The sequence below is a fragment of the Phyllobates terribilis genome, unplaced genomic scaffold (genome assembly GCF_046119375.1).
Source record: "Phyllobates terribilis strain yellow unplaced genomic scaffold, ASM4611937v1 Scaffold_12__6_contigs__length_324123572, whole genome shotgun sequence".
Lineage (NCBI taxonomy): Eukaryota > Metazoa > Chordata > Amphibia > Anura > Dendrobatidae > Phyllobates > Phyllobates terribilis.
In genome coordinates this window covers 54,548,974-54,562,263 of record NW_027362772.1, presented here as the reverse complement: position 1 = coordinate 54,562,263, position 13,290 = coordinate 54,548,974, and the positions used below count along the sequence as shown (strand labels likewise).

Below are 13,290 nucleotides of genomic sequence, written 5' to 3'. Positions count from 1 at the left end.
TATACAGCCACCACTAAGGGGAGCTCACTACATACAGATGTATACAGCCACCACTAAGGGGAGCTCACTGCATACAGATGTATACAGCCACCACTAAGGGGAGCTCACTGCATACAGATTTATACAGCCACCACTAAGGGGAGCTCACTGCATACAGATGTATACAGCCACCACTAAGGGGAGCTCACTACATACAGATGTATACAGCCACCACTAAGGGGAGCTCACTACATACAGATGTATACAGCCACCACTAAGGGGAGCTCACTACATACAGATGTATACAGCCACCACTAAGGGGAGCTCACTGCATACAGATGTATACAGCCACCACTAAGGGGAGCTCACTGCATACAGATGTATACAGCCACCACTAAGGGGTGCTCACTACATACAGATGTATACAGCCACCACTAAGGGGTGCTCACTACATACAGATGTATACAGCCACCACTAAGGGGTGCTCACTACATACAGATGTATACAGTCACCACTAAGGGGAGCTCACTACATACAGATGTTATACAGCCACCACTAAGGGGAGCTCACTACATACAGATGTATACAGCCACCACTAAGGGGAGCTCACTGCATACAGATGTATACAGCCAACACTAAGGGGAGCTCACTGCATACAGATGTATACAGCCAACACTAAGGGGAGCTCACTGCATACAGATTTATACAGTCACCACTAGAGGGAGCTCACTACATACAGATGTATACAGCCACCACTAGAGGGAGCTCACTACATACAGATGTATACAGCCACCACTAGAGGGAGCTCACTACATACAGATGTATACAGCCAACACTAAGGGGAGCTCACTGCATACAGATTTATACAGCCACCACTAGAGGGAGCTCACTACATACAGATTTATACAGTCACCACTAAGGGGAGCTCACTACATACAGATGTATACAGCCACCACTAAGGGGAGCTCACTACATACAGATGTATACAGCCACCACTAAGGGGAGCTCACTACATACAGATGTATACAGCCACCACTAAGGGGAGCTCACTGCATACAGATGTATACAGCCACCACTAAGGGGAGCTCACTGCATACAGATGTATACAGTCACCACTAAGGGGAGCTCACTGCATACAGATGTATACAGCCACCACTAAGGGGAGCTCACTGCATACAGATGTATACAGCCACCACTAAGGGGTGCTCACTACATACAGATGTATACAGCCACCACTAAGGGGTGCTCACTACATACAGATGTATACAGCCACCACTAAGGGGAGCTCACTGCATACAGATGTATACAGCCACCACTAAGGGGAGCTCACTACATACAGATGTATACAGCCACCACTAAGGGGAGCTCACTGCATACAGATGTATACAGCCACCACTAAGGGGAGCTCACTGCATACAGATGTATACAGCCACCACTAAGGGGTGCTCACTACATACAGATGTATACAGCCACCACTAAGGGGTGCTCACTACATACAGATGTATACAGTCACCACTAAGGGGAGCTCACTACATACAGATGTATACAGCCACCACTAAGGGGAGCTCACTACATACAGATGTATACAGCCACCACTAAGGGGAGCTCACTGCATACAGATGTATACAGCCACCACTAAGGGGAGCTCACTGCATACAGATGTATACAGCCACCACTAAGGGGAGCTCACTGCATACAGATGTATACAGTCACCACTAGGGGGAGCTCACTGCATACAGATGTTATACAGCCACCACTAAGGGGAGCTCACTACATACAGATGTATACAGCCACCACTAAGGGGAGCTCACTGCATACAGATGTATACAGCCACCACTAAGGGGAGCTCACTGCATACAGATGTATACAGCCAACACTAAGGGGAGCTCACTGCATACAGATGTATACAGCCAACACTAAGGGGAGCTCACTGCATACAGATTTATACAGTCACCACTAGAGGGAGCTCACTACATACAGATTTATACAGCCACCACTAGAGGGAGCTCACTACATACAGATGTACACAGCCAACACTAAGGGGAGCTCACTGCATACAGATTTATACAGCCACCACTAGAGGGAGCTCACTACATACAGATGTATACAGCCACCACTAAGGGGAGCTCACTACATACAGATGTATACAGCCACCACTAAGGGGAGCTCACTGCATACAGATTTATACAGCCACCACTAGAGGGAGCTCACTGCATACAGATTTATACAGCCACCACTAGAGGGAGCTCACTGCATACAGATTTATACAGCCACCACTAGAGGGAGCTCACTGCATACAGATTTATACAGCCACCACTAGAGGGAGCTCACTGCATACAGATTTATACAGCCACCACTAAGGGGAGCTCACTACATACAGATGTATACATCCACCACTAAGGGGAGCTCACTACATACAGATGTATACAGCCACCACTAAGGGGAGCTCACTACATACAGATGTATACAGCCACCACTAAGGGGAGCTCACTACATACAGATTTATACAGCCACCACTAGGGGGAGCTCACTACATACAGATGTACACAGCCACCACTAAGGGGAGCTCACTACATACAGATTTATACTGGGCTATCATAAAACTAAATGTGGCCATGTATTACGTCGTCACCTATTACTGGGAGTCATGTAATACTACATTTCCTCGTGTAGTTTTGTGTAATTCCAGTGAATGAGGCTGAAATGCAATACCGGTCCAAGCCAAAAGGACAAGAGGGGCACCAATTTCTTCCAAAATATTATTCCCAGATCCAGTGTATAAATCGGATTACTAGCGCACCGGAGAGAAGGAATGACACAGTATGTGATCCCGGGGTACAAGGCAGGGGTGTAACTACAGTGCTCTGCAGTCGGGGGGTCCAAGATTGGCTCTGATGCCCGCACAGAGCTGGAGTGGTCCGCCATTGTGTGCTGTAGTCAGGAGCTGGGTCTGCGGGCGGCTCCATTTCAATACTTGATGTATTTCATGGCTTCGTTGTGGGCTTTGCTGACATTTTGCGATAACCCGCTGATATTTCTCTCGGCCTCCCGCGGCTTTCATTTGCCGTATTGTTGTGTGGATCACGTTTTTCGGGCTTTCCTGTGCCCTTTAGATGAAAGATGTCGTCTGTGATGTTCGGCCCTCCCAGGTATTCACAAGCAGCTGAAAATCTGCCCTGGCAGATACACAAGAGGGGCGCCGCTTATCTGCGCTGTCACCGCTGATAATAACATTCACCCCCGAGGGCAGTAATATATGAGATCAGTAACAACGAGGCGTAAAGAGAACCCATCCCTGTGTCCATCAGGAGAAAAAATAAACATTTTGCAGAACCCGTAATATATCCATTTTCTTAGAACTCTCTTGTTCTGTTCCTCCATTATTCCTCCTGGAAATGCATAATTCAACTGCCAACTGAGCACAATGGGTACAAGTTGGTACACTGTCAGCACTGTTCAGGCAGCGTCAGAGACAACCCCGATTAGGAGAATGGGAATGCTCAGAAAAAAAAAAATGAAAGCAGCGCCACCCCTTTCTACAGGTTGTGAATGGTATTGCAGCTCAGGTCCGTTTATTGCCATTGTAATACCAGACCGAACCTGAAGACAGAGGGTGGAAAGCAGCCATGTTAATCTAAACCTGGACAACCCCTTTAAAGGTAAAGTTTCTCCTAAAACAGCGCCACTCTAGTCCATGGTTTGTTCTGGAATTGCATCAAAAGAAATGGGACTGAGCAGCAATGTGAAACACATCAGATATCCAATGTTAGGTACGGAATAAAAGCCGGGACCTCGTCGACTATTATAGGCAGCACCATATTCAATACTAGGTGTAGTATAAAAACTGGGACCTCATCGACTATTATAGGCAGCACCTTATGCAATGCTAGGTATAGAATAAAAGCCGGGACCTCATCGACTATTATAGGCAGCACCTTATGCAATGCTAGGTATAGAATAAAAGCCGGGACCTCATCGACTATTATAGGCAGCACCTTATGCAATGCTAGGTATAGAATAAAAGCCGGGACCTCATCGACTATTATAGGCAGCACCTTATGCAATGCTAGGTATAGAATAAAAGCCGGGACCTCATCGACTATTATAGGCAGCACCTTATGCAATGCTAGGTATAGAATAAAAGCCCGGACCTCATCGACTATTATAGGCAGCACCTTATGCAATGCTAGGTATAGAATAAAACCGGGACCTCATCGACTATTCTAGGCAGCACTATATTCAATGCTAGGTATAGAATAAAAGCCGGGACCTCATCGACTATTCTAGGCAGCACTATATTCAATGCTAGGTATAGAATAAAAGCCGGGACCTCATCGACTATTCTAGGCAGCACTATATTCAATGCTAGGTATAGAATAAAAGCCAAGATCTCTTCAACTATTCTAGGCAGCACCATATACCACGCTAGGTGTTGAATAAAAGCCATGCATGACCTCATCCACTATTATAGGCAGCGCCATTATCCAACGCTAGGTGTAGAATAAAAGCCGGGACCTCATACACTATTATGGGCAGCACAATACCCAATGCTAGGTGTAGAATAATAGCTGGGACCTCATCGACTGTTACAGGCAGCACCATATTCATTGCTAGGTGATTTAGAATAAAAGCAGGGACCTCATCGACTATGATAGGCAGCACCTTTGCTTGCTTTGAGCTCCACTTGCTCTATTCAGTGCCGATAATTTTGGACTTACAGATCACGTTGATGCTGAGCGGCTCGGACGCCTCTTCGCCGGTCTGGTTGTTGGTGTTCACACAGCGGTACGGTCCTTTCTGCCACTCGGAGACATCACTCAGGTGCATGAGCAGCCGCTCGGAGCTACGGCTGATGTTAACGCTGAAATACCAACATCTCACGTAGCGGGAGGCGTCCAGCCGAAACCAGGAGTTCATCCACTGGGGAGATAAAGAACAGAGGACGTGGATACAGCGCCCATGTGCAATCAGATGCCAACGAACCCAGTGCCCCAGAATTAATAAAATTTCATCTCCAGTTACTGAGGTGTCAGTCTTCACTGTCGTTTGGGCATTATATTCATCCCCTTCTATTGTCATATATGGAATTGCAAAAAAAGAAAATATTCTGAAAATCAGATATATGATGGTCAGGGGGCATCTGTGACTGCAATGTACAGGCTTATTGTGGACGGCGCTGTGACTGTGAATCGTCTTAAGAAACAGGTGACTGCCTTCAGCCTTCCCCCGAAACCAGGCAGACGACACCGCAGCACCTCCATGAATGACGCTCTCAGCAGAGATTTCCCCGAGGCCGACACTGGTTTCATTTTAATCAACAAAATCAATGAGTCCCATTGAGAGTCACAGAACAAGGAAAGTCTCTGGTTTACAAGACGATGTATCCAGGGCAGCGAAACCCCGAGCGGGAGAGAACGGCGGAATTAAAGGGGAAGGAGTCACTGTGCAAATATATTACATCCTGTAATATACTCCAGAGCTGCACTCACTATTCTGCTGGTGCAGTCACTGTGTACAGTCATGGCCAAAAGTATTGAGAATGAGACAAATAGTAATTTTTCCAAAGTTTACTGCTTCATTTTTTATAATGGCAATTTGCATATACTCCTGAATGTCAAAAAGTGATCAGCTTAACAGCAATTACTGTACTTGCAAAGTCAATATTTGCCCAGAAAATGAACTTTAACCCCCAAAACACATTTCAACATCATTGCAGTCCTGCCTTAAAAGGAGCAGCTAACATCGTTTTAGTGATTGATCCATTAACACAAGTGTGGGTGTTGATGAGGACAGGGCTGGTGATCAATCAGTCATGATTAAGTAAGAATGACATCACTGGACACTTTAAAAGGAGGCTGTTTCTTGGTATCATTGTTTCTCTTCAGTTAACCATGGTTATCTCTAAAGAAACACGTGCAGCCATCATTGCACTGCACAAAAATGGCCTAACAGGGAAGAGTATCGCAGCTACAAAGATTGCACCTCAGTCAACAATCTATCACATCATCAAGAACTTCAAGGAGAGAGCTTCCATTGTTGTCAAAAAGGCTCCAGGGCGCCCAAGAAAGACCAGCAAGCGCCAGGACCGTATCTTTAAACTGTTTCAGCTGCGGGATCGGACTACCAGCAGTGCCGAGCTTGCTCAGGAATGGCAGCAGGCTGGTGTGAGTGCTTCTGCACGCACTGTGAGGCGGAGACTCTTTGAGCAAGGGCTGGTTTCAAGGAGGGCAGCAAAGAAGCCACTTCTCTCCAGAAAAAACATCAGGGACCGACTGATATTCTGCAAAAGGTACAGGGAGTGGACTGCTGAGGACTGGGGCAAAGTCATTTTCTCTGATGAATCCCCTTTTCGATTGTTTGGGACATCTGGAAAACAGCTTATTCGGAGAAGAAGAGGTGAGCGCTACCACCAGTCTTGTCTCATGCCAACTGTAAAGCATCCTGAAACCATTCATGTGTGGGGTTGCTTCTCAGCCAAGGGAATCGGCTCACTCACAGTCTTGCCTAAAAACACAGCCATGAATAAAGAATGGTACCAGAATGTCCTCCAAGAGCAACTTCTCCCAACCGTCCAAGAGCAGTTTGGCGCCCAACAATGCCTTTTCCAGCATGATGGAGCACCTTGCCATAAAGCAAAGGTGATAACTAAATGGCTCATGGAACAAAACATAGAGATTTTGGGTCCATGGCCTGGAAACTCCCCAGATCTTAATCCCATTGAGAACTTGTGGTCAATCCTCAAGAGACGGGTGGACAAACAAAAACCAACAAATTCTGGCAAAATGCAAGCATTGATTATGCAAGAATGGACTGCTATCAGTCAGGATTTGGTCCAAAAGTTGATTGAGAGCATGCCAGGGAGAATTACAGAGGTCTTGAAGAAGAAAGGGCAACACTGCAAATATTGACTTGCTGCATTAACTCATTCTAACTGTCAATATAACCTATTGGTACTCATAATATGATTGCAATTATATTTCTGTATGTGATATAAACATCAGACAAACACAGATAAAAACCAGAGGCCAGCAGATCATGTGAAAATATAATTTTGGTGTCATTCTCAAAACTTTTGGCCATGATTGTACATACATTACATTACTGATCCTGAGTTACATACTGTATTATACTCCAGAGCTGCACTCACTATTCTGCTGGTGCAGTCACTGTGTACATACATTACATTACTGATCCTGAGTTACATCCTGTATTATACTCCAGAGCTGCACTCACTATTCTGCTGGTGCAGTCACTGTGTACATACATTACATTACTGATCCTGAGTTACATCCTGTATTATACTCCAGAGCTGCACTCACTATTCTGCTGGTGCAGTCACTGTGTATATACATTATATTACTGATCCTGAGTTACATCCTGTATTATACTCCAGAGCTGCACTCACTATTCTGCTGGTGCAGTCACTGTGTACATACATTACATTACTGATCCTGAGTTACATACTGTATTATACTCCAGAGCTGCACTCACTATTCTGCTGGTGCAGTCACTATGTATATACATTATATTACTGATCCTGAGTTACATCCTGTATTATACTCCAGAGCTGCACTCACTATTCTGCTGGTGCAGTCACTGTGTACATACATTATATTACTGATCCTGAGTTACATCCTGTATTATACTCCAGAGCTGCACTCACTATTCTGCTGGTTGTTTTTTTTTACATCCCATGGGACAGTCTGAGCACAGAACTTACCAAAGACACGAAACTAGGAAGGAGTTAGGAAAAAGCAGTCAGAGCAAGATCACCATAATGGAAAATAACAGAAATGTCACCAGACCGGTTTGAATTGTAGTTACTGTTACGACGTTGTGGGATAGAGGCTGCGGTACAAACACAGGAACAAGGAGCACACAGTCCTAAGGATATAAACTGTGACCAAAACAACCTTCAGTACCTACAAAACTTTATGCCACCCTTTTTGCACATGTGACCAATACGGCCAGCACTGCAGATCACGAGGATCAAAGAGAGGATTCAGAGCTGCACTCACTATTCTGCTGGTGCAGTCACTGTGTACATACATTACATTACTGATCCTGTACTGATCCTGAGTTACATCCTGTATTATACTCCAGAGCTGCACTCACTATTCTGCTGGAGCAGTCACTGTGTACATACATTACATTACTGATCCTGAGTTACATCCTGTATTATACTCCAGAGCTGCACTCACTATTCTGCTGGTGCAGTCACTGTGTATATACATTATATTACTGATCCTGAGTTACATCCTGTATTATACTCCAGAGCTGCACTCACTATTCTGCTGGTGCAGTCACTGTGTACATACATTACATTACTGATCCTGAGTTACATCCTGTATTATACTCCAGAGCTGCACTCTCTATTCTGCTGGTGCAGTCACTGTGTACATACATTACATTACTGATCCTGAGTTACATACTGTATTATACTCCAGAGCTGCACTCACTATTCTGCTGGTGCAGTCACTGTGTACATACATTACATTACTGATCCTGAGTTACATCCTGTATTATACTCCAGAGCTGCACTCACTATTCTGCTGGTGCAGTCACTGTGTACATACATTACATTACTGATCCTGAGTTACATCCTGTATTATACTCCAGAGCTGCACTCACTATTCTGCTGGTGCAGTCACTGTGTATATACATTATATTACTGATCCTGAGTTACATCCTGTATTATACTCCAGAGCTGCACTCACTATTCTGCTGGTGCAGTCACTGTGTACATACATTACATTACTGATCCTGAGTTACATACTGTATTATACTCCAGAGCTGCACTCACTATTCTGCTGGTGCAGTCACTATGTATATACATTATATTACTGATCCTGAGTTACATCCTGTATTATACTCCAGAGCTGCACTCACTATTCTGCTGGTGCAGTCACTGTGTACATACATTATATTACTGATCCTGAGTTACATCCTGTATTATACTCCAGAGCTGCACTCACTATTCTGCTGGTTGTTTTTTTTTACATCCCATGGGACAGTCTGAGCACAGAACTTACCAAAGACACGAAACTAGGAAGGAGTTAGGAAAAAGCAGTCAGAGCAAGATCACCATAATGGAAAATAACAGAAATGTCACCAGACCGGTTTGAATTGTAGTTACTGTTACGACGTTGTGGGATAGAGGCTGCGGTACAAACACAGGAACAAGGAGCACACAGTCCTAAGGATATAAACTGTGACCAAAACAACCTTCAGTACCTACAAAACTTTATGCCACCCTTTTTGCACATGTGACCAATACGGCCAGCACTGCAGATCACGAGGATCAAAGAGAGGATTCAGAGCTGCACTCACTATTCTGCTGGTGCAGTCACTGTGTACATACATTACATTACTGATCCTGTACTGATCCTGAGTTACATCCTGTATTATACTCCAGAGCTGCACTCACTATTCTGCTGGAGCAGTCACTGTGTACATACATTACATTACTGATCCTGAGTTACATCCTGTATTATACTCCAGAGCTGCACTCACTATTCTGCTGGTGCAGTCACTGTGTACAGTCATGGCCAAAAGTATTGAGAATGAGACAAATAGTAATTTTTCCAAAGTTTACTGCTTCATTTTTTATAATGGCAATTTGCATATACTCCTGAATGTCAAAAAGTGATCAGCTTAACAGCAATTACTGTACTTGCAAAGTCAATATTTGCCCAGAAAATGAACTTTAACCCCCAAAACACATTTCAACATCATTGCAGTCCTGCCTTAAAAGGAGCAGCTAACATCGTTTTAGTGATTGATCCATTAACACAAGTGTGGGTGTTGATGAGGACAGGGCTGGTGATCAATCAGTCATGATTAAGTAAGAATGACATCACTGGACACTTTAAAAGGAGGCTGTTTCTTGGTATCATTGTTTCTCTTCAGTTAACCATGGTTATCTCTAAAGAAACACGTGCAGCCATCATTGCACTGCACAAAAATGGCCTAACAGGGAAGAGTATCGCAGCTACAAAGATTGCACCTCAGTCAACAATCTATCACATCATCAAGAACTTCAAGGAGAGAGCTTCCATTGTTGTCAAAAAGGCTCCAGGGCGCCCAAGAAAGACCAGCAAGCGCCAGGACCGTATCTTTAAACTGTTTCAGCTGCGGGATCGGACTACCAGCAGTGCCGAGCTTGCTCAGGAATGGCAGCAGGCTGGTGTGAGTGCTTCTGCACGCACTGTGAGGCGGAGACTCTTTGAGCAAGGGCTGGTTTCAAGGAGGGCAGCAAAGAAGCCACTTCTCTCCAGAAAAAACATCAGGGACCGACTGATATTCTGCAAAAGGTACAGGGAGTGGACTGCTGAGGACTGGGGCAAAGTCATTTTCTCTGATGAATCCCCTTTTCGATTGTTTGGGACATCTGGAAAACAGCTTATTCGGAGAAGAAGAGGTGAGCGCTACCACCAGTCTTGTCTCATGCCAACTGTAAAGCATCCTGAAACCATTCATGTGTGGGGTTGCTCCTCAGCCAAGGGAATCGGCTCACTCACAGTCTTGCCTAAAAACACAGCCATGAATAAAGAATGGTACCAGAATGTCCTCCAAGAGCAACTTCTCCCAACCGTCCAAGAGCAGTTTGGCGCCCAACAATGCCTTTTCCAGCATGATGGAGCACCTTGCCATAAAGCAAAGGTGATAACTAAATGGCTCATGGAACAAAACATAGAGATTTTGGGTCCATGGCCTGGAAACTCCCCAGATCTTAATCCCATTGAGAACTTGTGGTCAATCCTCAAGAGACGGGTGGACAAACAAAAACCAACAAATTCTGGCAAAATGCAAGCATTGATTATGCAAGAATGGACTGCTATCAGTCAGGATTTGGTCCAAAAGTTGATTGAGAGCATGCCAGGGAGAATTACAGAGGTCTTGAAGAAGAAAGGGCAACACTGCAAATATTGACTTGCTGCATTAACTCATTCTAACTGTCAATATAACCTATTGGTACTCATAATATGATTGCAATTATATTTCTGTATGTGATATAAACATCAGACAAACACAGATAAAAACCAGAGGCCAGCAGATCATGTGAAAATATAATTTTGGTGTCATTCTCAAAACTTTTGGCCATGATTGTACATACATTACATTACTGATCCTGAGTTACATACTGTATTATACTCCAGAGCTGCACTCACTATTCTGCTGGTGCAGTCACTGTGTACATACATTACATTACTGATCCTGAGTTACATCCTGTATTATACTCCAGAGCTGCACTCACTATTCTGCTGGTGCAGTCACTGTGTACATACATTACATTACTGATCCTGAGTTACATCCTGTATTATACTCCAGAGCTGCACTCACTATTCTGCTGGTGCAGTCACTGTGTATATACATTATATTACTGATCCTGAGTTACATCCTGTATTATACTCCAGAGCTGCACTCACTATTCTGCTGGTGCAGTCACTGTGTACATACATTACATTACTGATCCTGAGTTACATACTGTATTATACTCCAGAGCTGCACTCACTATTCTGCTGGTGCAGTCACTATGTATATACATTATATTACTGATCCTGAGTTACATCCTGTATTATACTCCAGAGCTGCACTCACTATTCTGCTGGTGCAGTCACTGTGTACATACATTATATTACTGATCCTGAGTTACATCCTGTATTATACTCCAGAGCTGCACTCACTATTCTGCTGGTTGTTTTTTTTTACATCCCATGGGACAGTCTGAGCACAGAACTTACCAAAGACACGAAACTAGGAAGGAGTTAGGAAAAAGCAGTCAGAGCAAGATCACCATAATGGAAAATAACAGAAATGTCACCAGACCGGTTTGAATTGTAGTTACTGTTACGACGTTGTGGGATAGAGGCTGCGGTACAAACACAGGAACAAGGAGCACACAGTCCTAAGGATATAAACTGTGACCAAAACAACCTTCAGTACCTACAAAACTTTATGCCACCCTTTTTGCACATGTGACCAATACGGCCAGCACTGCAGATCACGAGGATCAAAGAGAGGATTCAGAGCTGCACTCACTATTCTGCTGGTGCAGTCACTGTGTACATACATTACATTACTGATCCTGTACTGATCCTGAGTTACATCCTGTATTATACTCCAGAGCTGCACTCACTATTCTGCTGGAGCAGTCACTGTGTACATACATTACATTACTGATCCTGAGTTACATCCTGTATTATACTCCAGAGCTGCACTCACTATTCTGCTGGTGCAGTCACTGTGTACATACATTACATTACTGATACTGAGTTACATCCTGTATTATACTCCAGTGCTGCACTCACTATTCTGCTGGTGCAGTCACTGTGTACATACATTATATTACTGATCCTGTACTGATCCTGAGTTACATCCTGTATTATACTCCAGAGCTGCACTCACTATTCTGCTGGTGCAGTCACTGTGTACATACATTACATTACTGATCCTGAGTTACATCCTGTATTATACCCCAGAGCTGCACTCACTATTCTGCTGGTGCAGTCACTGTGTACATACATTACATTACTGATCCTGAGTTACATCCTCTATTATACTCCAGAGCTGCACTCACTATTCTGCTGGTGCAGTCACTATGTACATACATTACATTACTGATCCTGTACTGATCCTGAGTTACATCCTGTATTATACTCCAGAGCTGCACTCACTATTCTGCTGATGCAGTCACTGTGTACATACATTACATTACTGATCCTGAGTTACATCCTGTATTATACTCCAGAGCTGCACTCACTATTCTGCTGGTGAAGTCACTGTGTACATACATTACATTACTGATCCTGAGTTACATCCTGTATTATACTCCAGAGCTGCACTCACTATTCTGCTGGTGCAGTCACTGTGTACATACATTACATTACTGATACTGAGTTACATCCTGTATTATACTCCAGTGCTGCACTCACTATTCTGCTGGTGCAGTCACTGTGTACATACATTATATTACTGATCCTGAGTTACATCCTGTATTATACTCCAGAGCTGCACTCACTATTCTGCTGGTGCAGTCACTGTGTACATACATTACTGATCCTGTACTGATCCTGAGTTACATTCTGTATTATACTCCAGAGCTGTACTCACTATTCTGCTGGTGCAGTCACTGTATACATACATTACATTACTGATCCTGAGTTACATCCTGTATTATACTCCAGAGCTGCACTCACTATTCTGCTGGTGCAGTCACTGTATACATACATTACATTACTGATCCTGAGTTACATCCTGTATTATACTCCAGAGCTGCACTCACTATTCTGCTGGTGCAGTCACTGTATA

General features: G+C 44.1%; 1 protein-coding gene across 1 annotated transcript in view; it reads right to left on the bottom strand.

Moving 5' to 3' along the window:
• The window catches only part of LOC141172040 (basal cell adhesion molecule-like), a 42,286-nt gene that overhangs the window by 18,071 nt on the left and 10,925 nt on the right, over nucleotides 1-13,290 (bottom strand). Inside the window, exon 3 of the mRNA XM_073655824.1 lies at nucleotides 4,698-4,899. Within this exon, the coding sequence (XP_073511925.1) occupies nucleotides 4,698-4,899 (202 nt within the window). The remainder of the gene's footprint in view (nucleotides 1-4,697; nucleotides 4,900-13,290) is intronic.